The 24,526-nt window shown below is 38.4% G+C and overlaps 1 protein-coding gene across 3 annotated transcripts in view; it reads right to left on the bottom strand.

Annotated features, from left to right (window-relative positions):
• Positions 1 to 23,059, bottom strand: part of mfsd2b (MFSD2 lysolipid transporter B, sphingolipid) — a 34,646-nt gene extending 11,587 nt beyond the window's left edge. The window contains exons 1-6 of one of the 3 annotated variants that reach the window (XM_088626156.1): positions 22,565 to 23,059; positions 15,038 to 15,163; positions 12,919 to 13,043; positions 9,681 to 9,804; positions 3,269 to 3,347; positions 1,771 to 1,964 (exon numbers count right to left, since the gene is read on the bottom strand). In XM_088626156.1, coding sequence (XP_088482282.1) covers positions 1,771 to 1,964; positions 3,269 to 3,347; positions 9,681 to 9,804; positions 12,919 to 13,043; positions 15,038 to 15,163; positions 22,565 to 22,648 — 732 coding nt within the window. In that variant the 5' untranslated portion in view covers positions 22,649 to 23,059. Of the gene's footprint in view, positions 1 to 1,770; positions 1,965 to 3,268; positions 3,348 to 9,680; positions 9,805 to 12,918; positions 13,044 to 15,037; positions 15,164 to 17,250; positions 17,460 to 22,564 lie in introns of those variants that run through there. The other 2 variants (XM_088626155.1, XM_088626154.1) reach the window with 2 other exon arrangements.
• Positions 23,060 to 24,526: the final 1,467 nt, after the last annotated feature.

Here is a 24,526-nt window from a genome sequence, read left to right as displayed (position 1 = left end):
GAGTGTGTGTTGTCTGCAAAGTCAGAAGCACTGGTTAATTCCACACAACAGTGAATAAAGAAAGAAAAAAAGAAAAAAACATAATTCACCTCCTTCGGGTGTGTCAAGGATAAGAAATATTGCATTTACACAAGATATAAAAAATACATAAATGGTTTGCCGTCAGTGAACATTTTAACTAAACTTATGTTCTCTGCTATCTTTCCTCTGTCCTTTCGCTGAAGCACATATCTTAATAAGGTTTAAAAACACTGATCCCATTCACTCTCTTAGTATTTTGAGGTCATCCTTAAGCTTCTTTGAAAATGTCTCAATAACTGTGGGATGAAGCTCCCTGAGGCAGCGGAAAATATTTGAGGCTATTTCCTCTTATAGTATCTGCAACTGTCTGTCTGTAGTGGCTACAATAAGAGGCACTGTCTTTCTTACATACATCACCTTACTTTTTGTAGCCAAAATATGCCTAGGAAGAAGATTTGATCCTCTTTCCAGATGGGAAATATCCGTTTTCTGTTTTTGGATGGACCAGATTCAGGATGTAACATTCTGCAGTGTCTCATTGGTATGATGATTTCATTACTTCATAGTCTAAAACTGTCTTAAATATGCCATCATAACAGAATAAAATCCCCACTGTTTGCACCAATGTAACAACTTTAGCTGTACGATTTCTTGAACAGACAAGCTACTTGATTAAGACCCTGTGCATTGGTTGCACAGAGCCTGCTTTTACTAGTTTGCCTCCCAGAACAGGAATGAGATTACTGGTAATCATCTCATGGAATACAAGAACAGGACAGGATTTAAGAGTAGATGTCCCATTTATTGCTGTGGGTTCAGGGGAATGTTATTGTTTGTGTATTTGGGTAGGGCACCTTGCCTCACTCTCACCAGTCTAACCAGCATTGTTGTATGGTATCCCTGTGGTAGGAGTGGCTTTCCATCTTGGAGGAAAGTAGGGAGGCACCTCATGGATACTGTGATACGTATGGTCAGATAAGCTGTGCCCTGTAGATGCACCTCTGCTTTTTGACAGAACAGATAACTCTTGACATACTCGCCTGGCCACTGACAGGTGGCTGACATGCACATCATTATCTTGACAGTACAGTGTGGACTCCACATGAAACCTGAACCTACAGGGTAATTGGGCCATAGTTGTGTTTGAAATAAGCTGCCTTAAAGTGAAAATGGCAGAAGCCAACAATGAACTACAGAGAAAACGGGAAAAAAACCCAGCCTACCGTTAGTTGTCAGACCCACTGTGCCATAATTTAAGCTTCTACTTCTATATTTAGTAGGGGTGGATTCCTTAAATAAAAGCTCTGGAAGGCTATTATTGTATCCTCCTTTTCCCCAGTAATTTTCTGGATCGCCAGCCAAACAGAATTAGAAAGGTGACAGGGCACAATGCCCGTTGTCATGATTGCCTCTGTAATGAGGGGAGCTAATGTAAAAAAACATATTGAAAGCCCAGCATTCATGAATGCCCTTCAGTGCCCAGACAACAGAACACTGCAAAAAGAGTAAGACAGACAAAATGTAATTCAAAATTAAATAAACACTCCAAAGGAGAAACAGACGTTGCAGTCGAAATTTTCCAGACAATTTAAAATGTCACCTGGTTCTCTAATGAATTCCTGCTTCTTCTTTTTTTAACCAGACACTATTCCTGATCGATTATTGCTGTTTGTTGCACAAAATTCCTACGATTCCCAAGATGTGTATAATAGCCTTTTCACGGAGAAAGGTACTTGTCAGGGCACTTACTGCATGTGCAAAGAAGTCATGAGTGAGGGCGGGGCGGCTGGTGTGTCCTTCTCTCTGTGCAGGGTTACTGATGTTGCCCAGGCCTTCTGTGGATACATTGTGCTGTGGGCAGCGCTTGGAAGTGTGGGCGCTCGCAACAATCTGGCCCTGGATGGCGGCTCCAAGTAACGTGCCCAGCACTTCCATTGTCATTCCTGCACGTGAATGAAAACCACCAATTGGAGGGTGAACTTCATAAGAATTAAGAGCGCAGTTCGGACAAAATTCAGTTCGACACCAAGGAATCAGAATCACAGGTTTATATCAAAAGAGTCAATATTAAATAAGTGTCCATACTCGTGGGAGTATGCAATAAGCTACCCAACCATATTGTTAAAGCCAGCAGATCAGCCGGAAGAGACACTCAGATTAATTAACTGCTAGCAACACAATGAGGTAGACAAGCTCAATTGTCTCCTCAGTTTTGTAAACTTTCTCATGTTGTTATACGTAGTGTAACAGAGTGGGACTGGGTGGAGCAGCGGCGAACACCAGTAAAGTCAATGCCCCTAACTGGGGGACGGAAACACTGGTGTGAGGTTAGCAAGAACAGAAAACAATACAAAAAAGGGTGAAAAACCAAAACAAAAGCAAAAAGAAAGTGTGCCGCTGTGCATCGCAACATCCAGGCTGGGGTTACCCTATTTAACTGGGTCCAGCCTGGGAAAAAGAAACTGCTTAGCACAGTGGTGACGAGACTGGACTGACCCTATTTAGTGGGGTCCAGTCTGGAAGAGCAGGGAGCGCACGGCCAAAACAAAACAAAACCTCAGTGTGGGTCAGCCTGCCCCAGTGAAGATATGTGACGGGACAGGCAAAAAGAAAAAGAAAAGTAAAAGAAATATAACAACAGCCTTACGCAGGTATAATCCCCCTCCGGGACTGCCGGTGAAATGATCCTCCCCTTCCGGGGGTGGCCCTGCTCGCCCCTTAGGGGGGTGTCCAGTGTGCTTTTATAGAGCCTTCAGAGCTGTGGCTCATCCTCAAGCAGCCAGGACAGCTGTGACTAAGGCAATGCGTCGCCCTTCATCCAGGGCTCTGCCTCCACACTGAACACGCCCCCGCGTACTGCCACAGTAGTGAAAAGTGCTAATTGCTGTCTGCTAAGAACTGATACATCCATTAGAAATTCTTATTAGTACAACTGTGTGATGCATCTCACAATAATGGCTTCTCGTATCTGGATAGCACTTTTCCTCAAAATAGCTTTTATTTTCATTGGGATTTTATGTGACTATTAATCTTGCGTAAAAATGCCGTACGTCTTTGCAGACTGCAAGTGCTACTCAGTGGTTATGACAAGAAACTAATAAAACACAGTTTTTAAACACAGTTTAAATCTGTTGATTACAAACACAGTAGTTCTTACATAGATATGGATGTTAATATGGGACAGGGCAGGTGCACTGATCAGGGCGGACCATTGATTTTAGGTGTAGTCAAGGAATAACAGACATACTGTAGGCGGTGGCGGAGTCCCGTTCCTTCTGTTCTGTGCTGAGAAACATGGTGAGGGCTGAGTAAGGCACATGGAAACACTGCAAGAGATGGAGAGACAACAGCTCTGGTCAGCGAGGCTGGAGACTTATTAAAGGGGAACTGCAGTACCAATATGTCAGACCGGTTATTAAATATCAGTGATAAAATTAATTCATTGACGGTGTAGAAAAAATGTACAAATTTCAAATTAAGCTTAAAATTGTGAACTTTGTGAAAGTACCGTGTAAGCTCTTCGTCGTAAATCCCTGGTCATGCCACGAATAATGACATAACCCTTCCTGCTCGCTAGCCTATATTTCTATTGGACTAAAAGAAATGTCTTCACAAGCCTACTTACAATGTAATAGGGCCACATCACATCACCAGAAGTTTTGTTTCCTTGTTCTGAATCGCAGAATATTGCACTGCACATACCTGGAAATTTTGGCTACTTTGGGATGTAAATTGAAAGTTTTACAAGTTACTGTGTACATTTTACTTTTATTGTTGTTTGAAATGCACTCATCAGCGCTGATTCTTTCTAACCCCGATATTTAAAAATGGCTCACCCTAGTGTTCTTTTTTTTCTGATCAGCAGTTTAGTGTTTTTGGAAAAAAATGAAAACCACAGACACACTCAGAACTACTGTACAGTATATATATAAGAAGCTCATACACATAGTGAACAAAGAAAGAAAAATGAAAATTACTGTTAGCTGATAACTCACTCAAACAGACACTTGACCTGGAAAGCAGAGACCAGTTCCCAGGCCTTTAATGTATGCTACTCCGCACCATTCATTCTGGCAACTGATCGCATGAGATTAACTATGTCCCTAAACATAATAAACCTGCAAAGTAATGTGCCCGTAAAGGGTTCATTCCAGAGTTTAAGAATAAGAATAATTTTCTTTACAGATGTTAATCCCACCTGTAAAATTTTCCATTGCATTACCTTAATGCAATTTACTGCAATTTCCCTCACGGGATCAATAAAGTATCTATCTAAAACCATTCAGTGAATCATCAGATAGAAATAGTCTTGACCCACACACCTATAAACCAGATAGTGGATTAGCCAATTGGCTCCAAAATGTTGCAATGACAGAACAGTCCCAAAACATATGGACAAAAGTACTGGGCGCATCCATAATACAGATATGACAGGAAAAATGTGAGATGATTTTTAGGCAAAGCCAATATAAGTGGCTTCATTAGCTCTCTGAATAGCAATACAGTATATCAGCTGATAAGGCCTCAAAGGTGTTCAATCATACCACTTCCCACATACATCATAGGGAAAACACCAAACTCTCCAGTTCTCAATCCCAGACTTATGGGACGTACTTTTCTACAAACCATGAAAATGAGTATTTGAACTTTCAAAGGTTTCTACACAGATCTCTTGCAATTTCACTGCTTTCTTTACAGGAGAAGGTATGAGAACCCTTCATATCTAGAAATGATATCATTCCCTTCTATCCATTTATTTTCTAACTGCTTTATCCAATACCTGATAGGGACATGGGGGATCCGGAGCCCATTGTGGGAAGCAACAGGCAGGATACATCCTAGATGGGATGCCAGTCCACTGCATGGCACACACAGACACAAACACACACTCACAACAGGACCAAGTAACTGACCAGTATGTCTTTGGACTGTGAAAGGTGTTTCCTAACCTCTGTGCCAGTGTGCTGACTGATATGACTATAACATCCATTGAAATGTTCTTGGCCAACATTTTCAGCAAGAATACAAAAATGTATTTCTGATCAATTTAATTTATAGTTGGATGTGCTAGGCATTTTAATCAGATATAAATGAATGATACCTTTGATGATGATATCAGTTTACTTTAAGTATTTACATTTAAAATGTTCTAGCTCTCATTTATGTACTACATTGGTTTTCCCAAAATCCTGTTTTTTCAGTAGTGTTTTCTAGGTTTTCATCTTTGCCACTGTCAACTTCTGAATTAGCGGATAATCCCAACCGTTGTTTCGAGCTTTATAATTTTACATGACATTAATGTCAGCACTGTAATTTCAAAAGCACACAAAATAAATCACTGGATAAGCACTACTTATTCATTAAAGGCTTACTTAATCCTTTCATCTTCCCATAATGATGTGGCATGTCACTAGCAAAACCCTGTTCCATGACTGTTTATAGAATTGTACATTTAAATCTTCTTCATATATATGCTATATTAATCAATAGTACTTAGTAAATCAATATGGAAAACACAGTCATAAAACACAATATGATCTGTTGATTATATTTTTTATGGAAAAAGTGTTTTTCAAGCCTTTTTTCCCCTCTTTGTATTTATTTTTTCTGAATATAATAAAGCAGCACAGCGATTTCTGAAGTAGTCATTAAGCCTTCCACAGACAATGAACGATTCTAAAAGTGGTAACTGTGTAACTGGCAGTTACACAGGCCTGAGGTTCTGCCATGGAATCTTCACGGTCAGTGGGCAGTAAGCATGGTGTGTCATTATCCTGCACCACAATGTGCGGCTCCTGTTTGCACTTTACAGCACATGTCGAGGAGCAAGAAACGAGAGGACTTGTCCAACTCCCGAATCCTGAGCATAAATACAAATCAATGAACACACTTTTCAATCAAGGATTGAAAGATTGCAGACTTGAAAAACTGCTCTTGATTGTCAAAGTTATTTGTCAAGTAGCAATAGCTGGAAATCTCTATTTCTATTTCTGGTTAAATAGTGGGTTTATATATATTTTAAAAATGTCTTACTTTTGTTAAGAATTTTGTATCTATAATGATGCATGGCTGGATCTAGTCTAATGGATTTAGTCCAATATTTTAAACAGATACAAATCACAGAAAAAACACCAAACCATGATAGGTTTTCAGTATTAAACTTTACACTGTCAAAATGAAAACATCACAGTTTGTGTCAGGTATGACATCCCTGATCATTATGTTAATCATAAGGGCATTTATATATAGTATAAGTGCTGATCAGCCTCTGTATAGGCTGCTGTGGGATATTTCACCATTCTCCCTGTGCAGCTACAGACGCCACTCCACCAGCTTACTTGAACAGTGCAATGGTCCATGTAGCGCACACCACAACATCTCCACACACACTGTGGGGATGTCCATCCTCCATCAGTCAATTGCAAAAACAGCATTGATTAGTGAACAAGATACTCCACCTCTCTCTCCACCACAAGCTCAGACATTCTGTGCCCACAGAAAGCTGTGATTTATCTGTACATCTCACTGTCTGCATGTTACCACTGAACATCCTGAGCATTTTCTTATAACTGACAAGCTATTCTAGAACAGGTCATTTTCTTTTGGAATTTCTCATGCTGTAGGCACTGGAGTCTGAAATTGATTACAAGGTTGGACAGATGACCGCCTGCTTTGCAAGATGTGGCCTGTCCATCTCCTGGTTTCTCTCTATTGTTGTTGCAGAACATCTCAATTTTTTTTATAAACAGTATGCCTTCAATCATACTGGTGGCAACTAGATGATCTGCTTCCCTTGTGGTAATGAAAATCATATTATTATGAACTACTATTTATACAGACTGTTAAACAATTAATTTGATTATCAGGCAATTTTTAACTGTTGTACTTCAAAAGGTACTCAGTAAAGGATCCATTACTGAGAATTACTGCAGGCATGTAAACAGAAGAAAATGAAGGATAATGACAGATTATTTAGCAAATATACACTTTGGCTGGAAGGTTGCTGGTTCAAATCCTGCTGCTGGCAGAGGAATCCTACTCCAGTGAATTAGTAACTGAAGTAGCCAGTCAGTTGTGAATTCATTAAACATCATAGTTCACCTTGCCATACAGTATATTGACCCCAGGCCATTTGTAATCATATAATAACATACAGACAGTAACTTCCTGAAAGAAGGCCCAGAGAAAGAGGGCTAAACACCAGAATGGGACCCAGCTATGCCAATATCTTTGTTGGCTGGGTAGAAGAACGCTTCTTTGCTTCCTACACTGCCTATGTCCCTGACCTCTACAAGCGATATATTGATGACTGCGTCGGTGCCGCCACATGCTCCAACGAACAGCTTGAGTGCTTCCTGCATCATTTCACCAACTTCCACCCGTCCCTCGAGTATACAGTTAACATATCTTCCACTACTCGTCAGTTTCTAGACATCAACTTCTCCATCAACTACCCCCGACTCTCCACTTCGGTTTATTACAAACCCATGGATTCACACAGCTATCTCTTGTATAGCTCATTTCGCCCCAAACATACTAAAAACTCTCTCCCTTTTTCACAGTTCCTTCGGCTACGACTTTGCAGCGATGACATCGACTTCGAGATCCAAGCCCTCAAAATGTACTCTTTTTTCATCAACAGAGGATACCACAGCAGTGTTATTGACAGGGCCCTTGCCCGAGCCAAAAACACCCCTCGGACCATCAACCCAATCAGGAACTCCCGCCGTAACAACCGCATTCCTTTGGTACTTCCCTACCACCCTAACACACTTCCTATCCCTAGGACTATTAACGACAACTTTTCCATCCTACAGGATGATCCCTCCATTGGGGCCCTCTTTTCTGACTGCCCCATCATCTCATATCGCCGATCACCTAATCTGTGCAACCTTCTTGTTCACAGCTCCCTTGACCACACTCAACAACCATCCACACCAGGCACTTCCCCTTGCAACAGAGCTTGCTGTATCACCTGCAAGTACACATCCAACAACACACTCATTCAAGGCCCCTCGGGACAATTCCGGATCACCCAGAGGGCATCTTGTACCTCCAGCAACCTTATTTACTGTATCTCTTGCAGTAAATGCCCAGTTTCTCTCTACATTGGAGAAACAGGAAGGAGACTTGGAGACCGCTTCGGAGAACACGTCAGGGCTGTGAAGATTAAAGATCTCTCCAAGCCCATTGTTTCTCATTTTACCTCTGACGGCCATGACCACTCTAATCTCTCCGTCTGTGTTCTCAAAGATGGTTTTCTGAACTCATACATCAGGAAGACTACTGAAACCAAATTTATCCTGCAGCTAGGATCACACCTTTCCCCTTCTCTTGATGACAGACTACTATTCTACTAAATTTTCTCCATTCATTGGAAGTTTCATTTCACACCTTTCTACACCTATCCTGACTTCACACCTCTTGATTGGCCTCTCTTTCTGTCCCCTGCTCCCGCCTCTCCCTCCTCCCTCCCAGCCTTTGTTCTCCCACTACATTACCTTTGCCTACTGCCTTGTCTCTCACACCTGAAGAAGGCTCCACGGTCGAAACGTTGTGTTTTTTCTCTCTTCTTTTTTTCAGCATGGAATAAACCTATTACTTGTTCCTTTTCAGCCTACGCATGCTGACGCAGCTACCCACCTTAACTAAACATATACCTGGTTATTTCATTGGTTAATTCACAAAAGATTGAAGGTTGTCATCCACTAGGAACAGAGGACTCAAGGTGTAACCCCATAAAATGCTAAAAAAGATAATTAACACAGAACTCATTCCATTTTTTTCAAAATGGTCATATATTTTGGTCAAGATGTCAGGCACTTGTTGAGATCTTTTCTGAGTGAAGTAAAGAGTTTGGATTTGGAGAGAGTGTTATGTGGGATCATGCAGTGAAATTAGTGGGAACAGGCCGTAAAATTAAAAAAGTCTGCCAAATGTTCATTCATAACTTTTAGACAGAAACACTGTGTTTTTAACATAAACATGGTAGCAGGTCCTGTCACTGATTCTCATCATCTGGGACTTTGCTGAAACAGCAAAAGTAAATGCTTGAAAGGGACCACGCAGATTATTGAACTTCTTGTGCCATTGATATCTAATGGATAGTTCTGATACTATGTTGTTCACAATTTGTCATGTATGATACGTATTTATGTAACTATGGCTTTGGGTCTTTTCCTCTCATCTAAAAGGTGCTTCTGGAATGTTACATGACCATCCTTTACTCTGGATAATGGTTGTTGTGAGGATATCCGATCACTCCTGGAGCTCAGCTACAGAAATACATAAATATCACTCTTCTCTTATGTGCCTGTCACCTGTGACTGGATGAACTGAGGACAGTCATTCACTTATACTCAGATCTGCTTGGTTATAGCTGTACTGTACTGATGAGCCAAAACACCATAATAACCGTTTAAGCATGGGGAAAAAGGAAGCAGAGAAATTTGAACTACATAAACTTAGATTTGAACTATATTCCTTAGATATTCCTGCATTAATAATTCATTATAAATTTCCAGCCATTGTTTTCCAGAATTACCAAAACAAGCTATATGAATATATGAAAAGATATCAAGTAAGATAAATTAAACATATTCTTCTTGTGATTGGTTATTAATTTAAGGAGCTTAAACAAGGAGATTCAATGCACTTACCGTGATCAAGGTTTGGTAAAGACAGTAAAATCCCAGGTACCACGTGAACCTTCCAGCAGAGAATGGCGGAACGTACCACAGGAAGACGTAGGTCATGGTCACGAAGGGCGTGCAGCCTACCATCCTGCATACACAAGGGAAATAGATGTACATAAAGTCAGAACACCCTGCCTATTGAGCCTCTCCATATTGTCTGTTATTGCGTGATTTCAGAACTAGAGAAAGAATGCAGGAAAGACACTTGGAATTGAGAGGTTTCTACAAATCAAAAATGACTGAAAATAATTGAAAGCTGCAGTTACTGTATGACAATAGGTGTAAGAGCTGCTTGCTAAGTGTTAAACTGTGCCACAGTCTAAAAGCTTGATGAGAGGTCAGTACACTGCAAGACCTACAATTCTGAAAAAAACAAAAAACCCACATATTTCTTCAGCATCCAAATCCATGCAGCTCAAAGCCAATAAAAATGATATTGGACCACAATTGTCAGATCATGAACTCTTTTTTCAGCTGTTTTTTTGTGTTTTTTTTCAAGTTCTGACCATCATTATGTGGATAATGCGGTCCAGTGTAGTTCGCACAAAGATAGCAAAGGATGACAAAAATGTGCAGGATGGACAGCAGCCCTGGCCCACATAACCATAAAAACACTTTATTGGCAGAGTTTTCAAGACAAAAGCTTTAAAGTTTTGAAGAGGAAAGGCTCAAGTGTGTCCAAGTTTTCATGATTGTGGAGATAAATGTTCCTTAGGAATTTATAGACGCAAGCCTTTTTTTCATCACAACCACCGTAAGGTCTGCAGAAAAGTGTCGGTGCACTTTTAGTGTGTAATGTGTTTGCTGAGCATGGTTGCTGTACAGCTTCAAATCCTGAAAATGTCAAGACGTTCAATTGAAAAGAGCACTCTTCTCCTCACTGTGACCTCCTGACCTAATCCTTTATATTGAACTGAATATAGACCAATGAGCACTGCCAGTTCTGGCACTGTCCAGGATCTGAGCACAGGCACATAGCCCTCTGTTCTACACAGCAATTGTTTGCAAGACAAAAGTTCATATCACTCACGAGGTTGTATATAGTTAGGGAGGTCATGCATTGTAAAAGGATCAACTCAATGGTGCAGTGGAATATTCTGTAAGATGTTTACAGGCCCTCTGTTTAAACAAATAAACAACACTCTCATAAAGCCTTTCTAGAATTTAATTAGGTCTCTCACAATCAGTCCATTCCAGGCCAAAGTCTAGCCAGTTCATCAGCAGTTATCTGTTACTTTTCAGAGGCTGCTACTGAACTGTCATTTTAAAAATGTGTTCACCTCACTCTGTGCCACCACCAATCAATATCTCCAGGTTGAGTGAATTACATTAATTTCCCTTCAGGGAATTATCAAATCACCCAGATGACCAAATCCACCAACTAAAACACCATTCTTATTCACCAGGAAAAGTCAAAAATATTTTTTATTCTTGTGTGATTCAGAATAATTCCCAACTTAAATGTCTATGCATTTTTCAAATAACTACAATAAATACAATTTATAAATACAAGAGTTTTAAATGACTTTGATTTTTACTCTGTGTTGTTGTGGGTATAAAAAATCATTGGATCATATTTTTTGTTTCCACTACGGTGTCATTCCATATCAAATCATACCAATGAATCAGTACCAGTCGTTACGTAGTATAGAGCTGTTGTTTATATCTCACTGTTTGCACTGTAGTTACCATGTGTTCAAAACATTTTTAAAAGATCAAAAGTGGGTTAAACATTTGTAAAGGCTGAAGAAAAAATCTACTTTTCTGTTCATGTTCATGTATGTTTTCCATGTATTTTTTCACCATGTTTTGGATACTACCTGCATATTAATGAATTAAAAATGAATCAATCATTCATATGATTTCAACACATTTTGAGTCATGGAGAAACCTTTCACAAAAAGCAAAAAATAATAAGTGTTAAAGCATAAATTCTGAATAATTATTAATCTGTATATAACCAATCCTTGAATAATATTTATTCATTTCCATATAACGGATCCTTCATTTGCACTTTTGCACTTGAAGTTTCCCCAAAACATAACTAATAATAAAAAGAAAATAATGTTGAAATGCCCTTTATTAGTTTCGACTGCAAACAAAATTCATACTTATGCTCCATTTTCAAACATATTTAAAGCCTTACCCAGATTAACACAAATATTTTTTTCTGATTTTGTTATTTGTTTTCATTTATAGCACTGGTGATCTGGAACAAGCTAGTCAGCCATGTTCTTGAATCTCTCAAGAAATGGCTGGAAGACACTTCTGTATCTATTAACTACTAACAATCAAGTGAGCCAGACAGCCCCTCCCATTTGTAACTTGTCTTAAAGTCTTGTTTATATTAAAAAGACAAAGGGAACTCCAAGACATTCTGAGAATAGTCCCTCATATACCATGCTGGGGATGTAGAAGATAATAAGCAGTCAGAACTATGCCCAGGCTGAACATGTTTTACTGAAGCTCAAGGCCCAAGATAACTCTGCTGACCTCATGCAAGAGCTGTAATTACATCCTGTCTGTGGTCATGAAGCTACACTTCAGTTGTGTGCAGTTAGTGATATCTTACAGCTTCCTTGAAGCAGTTATCTAGCCACAATGCAAATGCATTTAATGAGTTATGCTGCCCAGATTGTGTTTATTTGGAATGTAGCAATTAAGTAATAATTTTAATTTCTCAGAGATCAGAAAAGTGTAAAATTAGCTTTCCTAACCTTAAGGCTATTACTCCCACAGATGAATTTGGTTTTTGATACTAAATTTGTACGGCAGCTGTAGAAATCCAGTGACTTTAATTCTTCTGTTTTTCACCACACTATTGTGCTGTTATATAAACAGCTTAAGCAACAGGCACAAACAACTTAAAAATGAAAAATTCTTCATACATGCTCAGGAACTATGAATAATGTTTCCAAAATTAAATATGCTATTTTTTACTTATGTGTTTATTTCTGGTGTCATTAGCTCTATATTACGTATGTGGGTTACCAGGTTGAAGATAATCATCTAGCTAGTGGTGAATGCTACTTCCCCTCAGAGAATATGAGGTATAGAAGTCAGAGGTTTGTGAATTGCTGGCAGTTTCATTCCCAGTGCTTTAAAATGAAAAACAATACTTTCATACTTTTCTGATACATAAAAAAGTAATGATGGGTAAAAGTAAGATACTAATTTGCAAGCATGGTGAAAATGTCCTTACCATGGCATGAGTCTGCCAATCCTGGTCCATTTACTTATATTGATGAAGAAGCCAACAACAGGGTCTGTTACTGCTCCCCACGCCTTTCCAATGAAGAGCACAAGGGAAGCCTGGAAAGCATTGATCTGAAGAGAAAACACACATTCGCTACCTTTAAAATATTCAGTGGTTTTCTCTTTCTTATTGAAAGACTTTGTGTCTTAATTACAGTATCTTTGATCTGCTTCTTTCAGTTTTACTTTTATTCTAATGCCTTTCTTCCTCCAAAAGCACATATCTTTTACCTTATATCTCAGTAAAACACATAAAAAAACCTAAACTATCTTTGGCATCCCAAGCCACACGCTAAACCATATTTGTGCCACGGCAGATTAAAATTTCAAGAGTTAGCATGGAAGTAGGGTATGAAAATATGGCATCAACATGGTCTTTAACCCATTAAAATGACCGATCAAAAATGCATGGAAAATAGTTGTTGATTTTAACTCTCTGATGCAGCGCTTAAATACTCCACTTTGCTCCACTGGCCAGGTCAGGAAGCAGTTTATTCAATTGTCTCAAACATATGACTGATCCCTTGTCAGAATTGTATGGCACCACACTACTGCCAGTGTTTACAGTGACTCTGCATTGGAGATCATAAAGCAATATACAGTACATTTAACACAAAATGAACCAATTTACAAATAAGAAACAAGTAAGTTAGCAGCTTAAGTCACCTTTATAATACAGAGAAAAAGAAACCTGACCTGACAACGAGACGATTTAGACAGTGATAAGAATTTAACTTAATTTAATTTAACCATAATCAAACAACTTTCTGTTCAGCTCCTCCCTCACTGCACTTATTTCTTTGCACTGACAGTGAAGTTAAAGAGCTCTGTGTGTGCATTTCTCCCTCCCTCCAACACCCAGATGCCCTGCAATATCAAAACTGCACAGGACACCCACACAGCTCCAGGGCCTTCAACAAAGCCCACAACTGGTGCTTATGCTGTAGGTGACACAATACCACACACCTTCTCACGAAAAGGAGATAGAAATATCTTGGTTTATTATTTTTTATGTTTTTTATGTTTTATGTTATGAAAAGTGTTGCAGTGTTATATACGCTTTAAATTTACTTAAAAATTCCCACCATACTAATATTTTTTTAAATGAACATTAAAATAAAAAGTAGTGAGAATCTAGCAGTTCTAGATCTACCTTATCTTTTGTTTTTTAAAAACACTATCACATAGGACAGACACGATTACAGTTATTACCAAATGAGCTGTGTCCTTCCTCTGTCCACTTAACACTGTGTACTGTATATTGGGGGAGACTGCAAATATTTTGGCCCCTAAAGTTTAGGATTGTAAGCTCAGAGTGCCAAAGAGGAATAAAATTCAGACTTGAATATAATTCAAAACGGTAAATATCTAGCAGATGACCTTTAATGTAGACAAGTGCAAGGTTTTGCATTGTAAAAATTGTAAACAATTGTGGTCACCACGTTACAGAAAAGATATTGCTGTTCTGGAATCTGTCCAGAGAAGAGCAACCAGATACATTCTGCAATGTCCCACACTGACAGGCTGAAGGAACTGAACTTTCTTTAGGTTTGAACAGAGAACAGTATGAGGGGACAGGTATTCAAACTCCTCAAAGGAATTAAAAAGGCCTTAAAAAGGCCTGCTCAGTCCTTTCATATGCCACACCACCCAGCTAACTGTATCAACTTAAGCAAACCCACTGCAGCTTTCATGGTTAAGGATCTGAGGGTACTGTATATGGTCAGTAAGGCCTCAATGGTTGCCGCTGTGGAAACAAGCACTCCCTTAAGAAGAATTCTTGAGTTCAGACAGCTTGGATATGGAATTTAATGTCAGAACTGTGCTAAAAAAGGAAAGCAAAGCCTGCCTAAGCAATATGTCTCTTAAGAAACAAAAAGCACTATCTTAAGTCAAGACATCTTCAAAAGGAGCAGTGAAACACAATCTAGAGGACACAAGTGGAACTATGTGGCTGTGCATTTAAAACCAAGAATAAGAGGCACATAAGCTGCTTTCAAATAGGTCAGATGGGCCAAATTAACTTCTCTCAATTATAACCTCCGTTCCATTCCGAAAATACTCACCTGGGCAATGTCAAGGAGAAAGATCTGCAGGAAGAATGCTGAGGCACTTCCAGCCACCTGGATAGGGGCTCCTCCAATGGCAAAGGAGAGCTTATGACACACAGAGAGCCTGCTGTCCTGGGGAGTCTGTGAATAATATAGAAAAAAAAAGAAATGCCGAAGCCTGTGAATAACACAGTGTTTATTTCCGAGCTCCACTGAAGCTTGGTTCAAATGTTCGGGAATGGAATCTTGGCCAAAACACGGCAAAGAATCGGATTCCAAATTCAAGATTAGAAAGACACGCTTTAGAGAGGAACGCAGACAAGGAGACAGTCTGTGAAAATATTTTGTTTTTACAAAGTGATGGTGTATTAATAGTAGCAAAGAAAGGTAACCTGAATATGTTTCTCCTCTGTGTGCATTTCCAGTGAATGAGAATAGTGAAAACCAGTTGAAATGATGAGCCACCACATGCATGCCTATATGGTATGAAACATATAGACCATTAAAAAAAGGGGAAATATATGAGAAGCTACTTTAAAACGTTTATTGAACTGTACCAAAAGGGCACAGCTGATGAACCAGAAATAGATTTGAAGATAAAAGATGAAGCAGGAATAGATCATGGCATACAACTATTGATTCAGACACTTTTTTAGAATCCAGACATATCTTATCCTGAAGAAAATTCCCAGAAGTCCCAGAAGAAAAAAACATAAGATACCGAGCATACAGGGAGCTCCTGAATGGAGGATCCTACTACTTTGGAGACTGCTGCCAGGCACAATAATTCCAGACAAGAGCATGACATCTTCCCCTGGCAAACCAGAAACTCTCCACCTGTTGCTGAGTTCTCATCTTATTCCATCTGCTAAGCAAATACTAAGCATTATAATACACCAAATCAGAATATAAAGCTGTAAGATGGCGTTGTAAACTGGTTCTTATCCTCTTGCTGGCTTCATTCAACCTTTTACATGTTGTCGCCTGTGATGTGAGTTGGATTTCCTCCCAGACCACAGGAGGCAAATGGCTTAAAAAGGCCTAGTTAGTCCATTCATTTGCTACACCACCCAACTAACTGTATTAACTTAAGCAAACCAACTGCAGCTTTCATGGTCAACGATCTGAGGGTATTTGGTCAGTAAGGCCTCAATGGTTTCCACTGTGGAAACAAAAAGCACTATATCTTTACTGGTGTCTGCAACAAAACAAGAAGCACTCCCTTAAGAAGACTTTGTGGTTCAGACAGTTTGGGTATGGGTTTTAATGTCAGAACTGTGCTAAAAAAGGAAAGCAAAGCAGATCTATGCAATAATGGGGGCATACAAAATTTGCCTCACTCAGTAAAGCAAGTTCAGACTGGGACTAAAAAAAAAACATTTGTGTCAAAAGAGGAACAGAAAAGAAACTGAGAGGATATCTGCAACCGACAGGCTGAAAAAAACAAACAAAAACAAGATCATTGTCAGTCAATTTATTTCATTGGCTTTTTAAAAGCCCTGCATTGTATGTCCAATGATCTAGAAAACCCTCAGTCTGCAAAAGGAAATGTTGCTGGTTTTGTTTTATGAAAGGATATCCCTTAACCACACAGCAAACCAGACACTCCTTCAAAGGCACTATAAATATATTGATGACTTTTTTTTTTGCTCATGCAACATTATGGTTTCCAGAATTATAATTACCAGACGCCCTGTGTAACTATTAAAATGAAAACATATACTGTAAATGAGTCAACTATCATCTTCACTTCACAGATTAACAAAACACGAAGGAACCCCTTGCCCTGTTGCTAAAAGTAGACTAAAACTGCAGAAATGTAAAAGAAAATCTGCCTGCAAAAAACCTAAACATACATCTTTGTACATGACAAATAAAAGATGGTATGTGTTCGGGCTTAGCTGTCTCAGATAAGACAGCGCACTTTCGGACACGCAGTAGGAAGCGTTACTTGTTAGAAAAAAATCAGTCTCATTCAAAACAGATTCGCAAAGTAATGCTTTTTGTGTTGGTATGCTTTATCCTCTGTGATACTAATCGAATGATCATCGATAATTAAATTAACATTTTTTTACATCAGAAGTGGTAGGATTGAGTTGTATCATAATTATAGTTTGTGGTTGAAGTAAATGCATTACTTTATTTAGAGCGATCATTACTCAATTGCTATCGAACTGCTAGTACAGCTGCAAAGAAGCTTAGACCACGCCTTGATCTACAGTACAAACCTCTGACTGCAGGTAGGATGCCGGAGCCCCTTCCGACAAGATCTGGCACATGTACTGTATCTGTGATTCCAGGTGAAAATATTCACAAAAACTCAGTTTCTGCATACAATGGTCGAGAAATGCCAGAATTCGTGTTAACTCCAAAGCTACACCACACATATTGCAACAAACAATAACATGTCTATATTATAGTGAATTTCGCTTTCGTAATGAAATGTTATTCAGGCCGTGACGAAGTGCATCTCCATCAGCGTCACAATGACGGTTCGATGCGATTTCAGTGTTGCATATGAACCATGTTGTTCAATGAAATCATCATTTTCGTTGTGTTTATACAGTACTGAATCATTCAGAGGAAAACATAATTAATTGTTGTAAGGTACAGAATAATTATAAGGCGAATAATGCTTCAAACTTACTCAGTCGCATTTTAAATAGAAAATCTCTTAACAAACTTATATTAATCTATTGATTAAAAATAAACATGAAGAGATGTGTAGTAGATAAGTTAGGTTGGTTAGAAACAATAAAAAAGAATGGCTTAGATTGCACTAGTTAAATCAGAACAGAAACTAAAACATTTGTAGGTAGATACCACAGGTAAAATCTAGAATATAGTTTCTGAATTGTATTCACAGTGACGTATTATAATCATAATAACTTCCACAGTGATGACAATCTGATAGGTTCCAAGAAATGCTCCACATACGGTATAAGAGAGGACCCACTTCACCCACCACTGAAGTCCTGCACCCCTGGGTGACACATAACAGCCATTACACTCCAGCAATCCCACTACACAGCATCCACACAGGTGGGGAAGAGAGAAATTACATGACCAACTACTGTACATCCAACAGGACCTGCTCATCGACAAAGGATGTAAGAGAATATTGGAGAATAAATACTGTAGTTTCAAATGCATTTTTAACAAGTTATGTGTCAATACTGGACATGCTTTATGCTTTCATTGTTGTTTCTTCACAGAAATGTCAGATACTATTACTAAGTGAGAATTCTGAATTATTTTGTTAAATTGTCATTATTAATGAACAAAGCATACCAGATAGGAAAGCAAGATGCCAAAACACTTTTTTGTGTCAGATGGGTCAGAAAAAATAGACAAGCCTTCCTTGGATAATATATTTACTTGAGTCTTATCACATCAAACTCAAACAGGAAATACTATATCTTGTGGTCTGTGAACTAAAGTTATCTCTCGCCCATATTTACAGAGAAAGATTAATCATGGTACTGGACTAGACAGCGTTCTTAAAGCAGAGTCTGCACAAAAACTGGGACAATGACTCACATTCAGAAACTCCACAAGATACGTTTCAAAGTTAGTTGGTCCACTGCTTTTGGAAGCATAAGAAAGTTGTTCAGCTATTGAAACCAGAAACTGACAACCACAGTAAAAAAATGAACTGGTCAGAAGATTAAACCTTTTCATTGATGACAGTGTTTAATTGTAGTTTGGTGAATGAGACAGCGATGTGGGTAAAAAAGATATTTTGAATTCTGAGGCAATGTTTGACCAACTACTATAGAAAGAGACCAGATCTAAGTCTGCGCATGGCCGCATTCTTAACTCTGCTGTTTTGGGGGTGCTGCCCATTGGGTAGGATATCAAATTAGTGTTTTGATTCTTCTCAAAAATGATACCACAACACTGAATTTTTTAATTGTAATATTAGACTATCTGTGGCTTCCACAAAGGCATTCAAAACCTCCCACAAGAGATCTTCTGTCTAATTTTCTGAAAGTAAAAGAAGTAATCTACAGATTAAAACAGTGCAAATCAGTTAAATTTTGGAACTGGGCAAAAAAGGAATTTCTTAAATAAGTCTTTGCCTCTATGGACACTTATAAGAGTCAGCAATGCACAAAGATCAAACTGCAGAAGGGTAGACAGTGAAAAAAAAATCATTTAAATTAATAGAATTTGTAAGATGCAGTTGTTTTAAATTGAATATGTAACATTGCAGTTTAATTTAATTGTCTTAAAACCAGCCACACCCAGACCCTAGTTTTCGATGTATTATACAATGTATGCATTATTACAGCTTAATATGAGCTGGGGTGAGTGGCACTGTGGTGCAGTGGTTAGCAGTGCTGCCTCACTGCGCTGGGGCCCTAGGATTAATTCCTGCGGTAATCTGCGCGTGGGTTTTTCCTGGGTGCTCCAGTTTCCTCCCATAGTCCGAGGACATACTGGTAAATTAATTGGCTTCTTCTATTGGCAGTTTAACTGGCTCAACTGGGAAAAAAGTGACCCTTGTTTGAGTATGTGCATGTTTGTGTGTGCCCTCATATGGACTGGCATCTCACCCAGGCTGTATCCTGCCTTGTGCCTGTTGTTTGCCAGGACACTTTCTGGCCGCCCGTGACTCTGTGAGGAAATGGAATGGATGGATCAGCTGAGGCTTTGGTGAGTGGGTAAGGCTTTGGTGAGTGGGTAAGATGCTGTAGTTTTAAGTTGCAAAGGTCTGTGTCACATTTATTAAACACAGTGCAGTTTTCAACACTTGCTCATAGCAAATCAGAACAATGAATTGCAGTTTTCTGTAATTGTTATCTTAAAACATAAAGTATCTACAAGTATCAGCATAGAATCACATAATGATGAGAAAACGTATAACAGAATTGGGTACACCTTAACTGAAATAAATATACTGTACAGTATATTCTTATGAATATATGTGCTGCAAATAAAGACTGTAAATCAGTGAAAACAGAAGTCTGAGTTCCAGATTTATGTGTGTTTAAAAAGGTTATATTGTACTAGAGCTTTAAATATTCTCAACACTTATACTTCGTGTTTAACTTGATGATAGATGCAATTGTTATGTTGAATCTTGTGCTAGAAATTATAGTGTATGCTGCATTCCATGTCTGAAATAACAGTGACATTCCGAAGTGGATTAAATTCATATTATACTATAGGCTGGTAGTAGACTGTTCAGCTTTGATAATAGCTAAGAAAATTGTTTTGAAGCCCTGCACATAAATATGTATAGCTGTGGGACAAGCGGACAGCTTCCAGAGGGGAAGCAATATAAATCTAGGAAAACTGAAAGCTTGAAATACAGGCAGATATTGGTATTTGAAACAGAAAACATGCTTTGAAAATACGGGAATGGAAAACAAAATGAAGTTTTATACTGATTCTCTATCTCCACTAGGTGGTGTTATTAATATGCGAAGCATCACCTCATGATTTTTAAGGCTTCTCTTTCTAACGTGTTATATTTCATATTCGTTTGATATAGTTTAGTTCAACCAGTGATTAAAATCAGCAGTTATTTCTTATGATGTCGGCAAGGTGCTGTTTATCAAAACAGTGCATCTTACAGTTGGAGGAGCTCATCTGTTTGAAGTCCTTCTGGGCTTGATGTTGTAAGTGAAGGACTAAAGAAAATGCTACTGTTTTATCTGCTCAGTGCAAGCATTAACAAAACTGTACTGTCAAGTCTTCAGTGTTGTTTTGCAAGTTTCCAACAGTTATTGACCAAGGAGTGCACCTCAGTGAGATTTGAATCCTGGCAACTTCAACAAGCAATGTACTGTAAGTAAAAATGAAGTCAAATACTAAGTAAAAGCGATTATAATATTTATGCTTTTTGTACACTAGTTCTTAATTGTACATAATACTAAAAATCATTAAAACATCAGACCCTCTTATGAACTCCTGCAGAGCTCCAGAGTGTTTTGGTTTCTGTCCCAACTGAACTCTGAATGATCAATCAGTGGCTTAATTTGGGGTACTTAACGTACTTTTATAATTTAAGACTGCCTAAAAATGTGCTGGAAAGTAGACCTGGGACAGGGAGTACCCATGCTTTTTTACTTGCAGGGATCATTCACACTGCTGAATCACAGCCTTGACAAATAAGCTCTACAAGGTCGTCGTCATCATCATCATCCACATGATCATGTCACTCTTTACATTAATATTTATATAGCTTATCTAGCACATCATTATTTACATTATAAAGCTCCTTTCATCCCAAGGGATACCACAGAGCCCTTTTTCATAGCATACCAGCACTACAGTGTAAATTATTTGCCTTCTTCTGTAACATCCAGCATCACATGGAAAGACCTGCAGAGCAATTGAAACCCAATTCCAGGAACATGATCTTTCCTATTTGAACTTCTGGAATTGTAATACCCTTCAACCCCAGTTTTCCCAGAAACACAGTTTTAATAGTAAACTGGGACTCTAATCCTCTCCTTATCACCTGCCCTGTCAGATGCCTTTTCCAGGCTTGAATGGAACAATCATTTTAACTTAAGAAAAAAAAACACATTAAGCAGGACACACTGAAAACAGAGGAAAAGACATCCCAGGAATAGGTTCAACCTGCAAAAGCGTCCTTATTAAAGGCTCTGTAATTAAAACCACCTTTTAAAGACCATATTTTAACTGTGACTAAACCTGAGCTGCCTACTACAGTATGCATTCATTTCAGCACTTTTATACACTCTGTATATATATCTAATTTGTTAAATGGTACTGTAATGTATCCAGACTCCAACCCACACAAACACACAAGTGGGCAACTTCAGTAGTTTCCACCAGCAAGAAAAAGAAACACAGCTAACTCATCTCTATAACCTCAGATTTTTTTAGCAAGCTTATTTTAGACTTGTGCTAACATATATTATATTTTTATATTATACATTATTATAAAACCAAGTATTATAAAAAACATTATAAAATTCAACGTACAAAAATGCAACACTGCTGTGTAATTAAGACTAATAGTATAATAGTATATACTATCAGTATACTGAGGTAAGAATATATCATATAATTTCTACATTTTTCTCAATAACCCAATAAAATACAGCTTAATGCATTTACTATAAAAATATCACATTCTTTGTCTATGAAGAACAAGCCTTTCTTTTTTGACTTATATTCACATATTTTCTCAGTCAAATGATATTGTACACTCAAGTGTTAGATGTTAAAATACTTTGGTGAAATATTTTGCACTTTTCCTTCCATACTGATCTGTCAAACCAACAAGGCTTTCACGAAAATAAAATTTGCATTATTCACATTTGTTTCTGTCACAGCTATTAAAAATGATAAATTTGCCACTAAATCTTCAATATGTTTTTAAGCAACAAACACATATGCCACACATTAATAAGCAGGTTAATGAATTAAATAATTAATCCCTGTCCTTTTGCTCCCTTTTTCAATCAAATATTTTTTGGCTTCAATTAAGACATGAAATCTAGTACACTTCCTCAGGTTCAGGCAGCAGCGCATAAACAAAACCAAGAAGAGTTACGATACCTGGGCTTCTTTGCTGAACTGCCCGTCCGAGTGTTTAATCAGCTGGTCAGATGAGCACTCTGTTGCTCCCTCACCCTTGGCCATCGCTCTGCCTGAATGGGCATTCACCACTTTATACTACACTCATTCACAAGCTCAATCTGCTTTGACCACCTGCCAAAAAGGGAGGAGAGCAGAGTTAAACACAGCCCCACCCCACGGCAGCCCAGTGGCTGCTTAGCGCTCTGCCAAACAGGGAGGAGGACTTAAGTTCTTATGTTCACTGTCACATCAAGTTTTTGTACTGACCTCCCCACTGGATTGTTATTAATGAATGAAAGCTTCTGTTCAGTTTTGTCATTAGAGTATATATAAGGTTTAGTGCACCGATATAAATAATTGTTAATAGCTTCTGGGCTGTATATATAATTTCAAAAGTAAATTGTGCAGTTCTCTCAGAAGGAAATGTTTCTTTAGAAATAGTTTCTTCTCCTTAATTTAAAATGATAAATTACTGTTAATTCTGGAAATGTTCGTTAATGTTGATCATGCAGGATAAAAATCTAAAACTGTTGTTTCTGGGGATTAAAAATATGATAAATTAACAACTGGCAATTTCAGGTAGTGAATGTGAACATTATTAAGCCTATTATGCTTTTAATTTAAACTTTTTTTTACTGTTTAGTTCAGTTGTAGATAATGTTTGCTGGTCAAAGAATTCTTCTCTTTTCACAAAGGCAAATACAGTAACATCGCATGTGCTTATATATATTATATAAGTCTGGGCTTCCTAATTACCTCTGTATATTAGTTCTCTGTTTCCTGCAATTAAAAGCTGCACTTCTCCTGGGAGAATCATTAAATTACTTCAAATAAAGTATAACTGGGACACTTTATCCTTTCACTGTAGCCTTGTGAATTAAAGAGACATAGAAAACCTGGATCTCTGTGATTTTGGAAGCTGAAGTCTGGAGTTTGGGAAAGCCTTGCTATACAGCACACAACATATTCTCATATTGTCAAATGGGAAATCATCAGCTGTTAAGGAGAGCCTACATTCTAAACGTATTCCCAGTAAGTAAAAGATGGAATAAAATGGAGGGGAGGTACCAATCATTATGCATTCTGCTAAACTGTAATCCTTAGGTTTACCAATGCCTTGGCAGACCTGAACAGAATTGTCTCTTCTTTTATTAAATACTTTCAATGAAGCCCAATGTGTTCTCTGTCATACTGTAGCTGTTTTCTCTGGAGACTCAGCAATCACACCAGAATCGCCACCAACAGCACTTACCCACTTAATCAATTAGTTACCACGACAACACAATGGGAGACGATTAGTGCCACTTGTTAGACTATAAGTCCCTCTGCTATTTCAGACCCATCTCTGCCTTCACTTAGTCCTAGCATTCAGTTACTAGTCCTGACATTCACATATTACTCACCTCTTGTATCTTGACCATGCTTTGTTTGACTTTGCTCCTCTGGACTGCATCTCTGTGTTTGTTTCTGGCTTGTTTTTTGGCTTTCATTCTGAGTTTCCCTTTGGTACCATATACTTGAGTCTTTCCAGATTTGACCTCAGCCTGTTCCTGATTTTTGACATTGGATTGCATGTGTGCCTGCCTGCTTGCCTGCCATACCCGCACTTGAATCCAGTCTTCAGCCCTAGACTGCTTCTCTGTTACTGTGAGAACAGTGGTATTACAGTACATCCTACTATCACTAACAAAACTGATCAGCCAGCAAAGGTTATACTCATACTTGATTTGTTAACAGAGGGTCTTTCTATGTTGTATATGTTTGTAATCTATAATAAGGGTTTTAAAGTGCACTTTCCCAAACACTTGTGCTCTACCCTGTGCTCAAATATTTACCCTAACAAGATTTATTTTGAGACCCATGCAAACTGCCCAGTTACACATTCTTCCTAATAAAAACTGGAGAATCTTTACTGCTAACACATTTATGAGATAACCTCTT

Source organism: Lepisosteus platostomus, chromosome 3, assembly GCF_059453375.1.
Source record: "Lepisosteus platostomus isolate fLepPlt1 chromosome 3, fLepPlt1.hap1, whole genome shotgun sequence".
Taxonomy (NCBI): domain Eukaryota; kingdom Metazoa; phylum Chordata; class Actinopteri; order Semionotiformes; family Lepisosteidae; genus Lepisosteus; species Lepisosteus platostomus.
The sequence above is the reverse complement of the archived record's forward strand: the minus strand, read 5'-3'. Positions and strand labels throughout refer to the sequence as shown.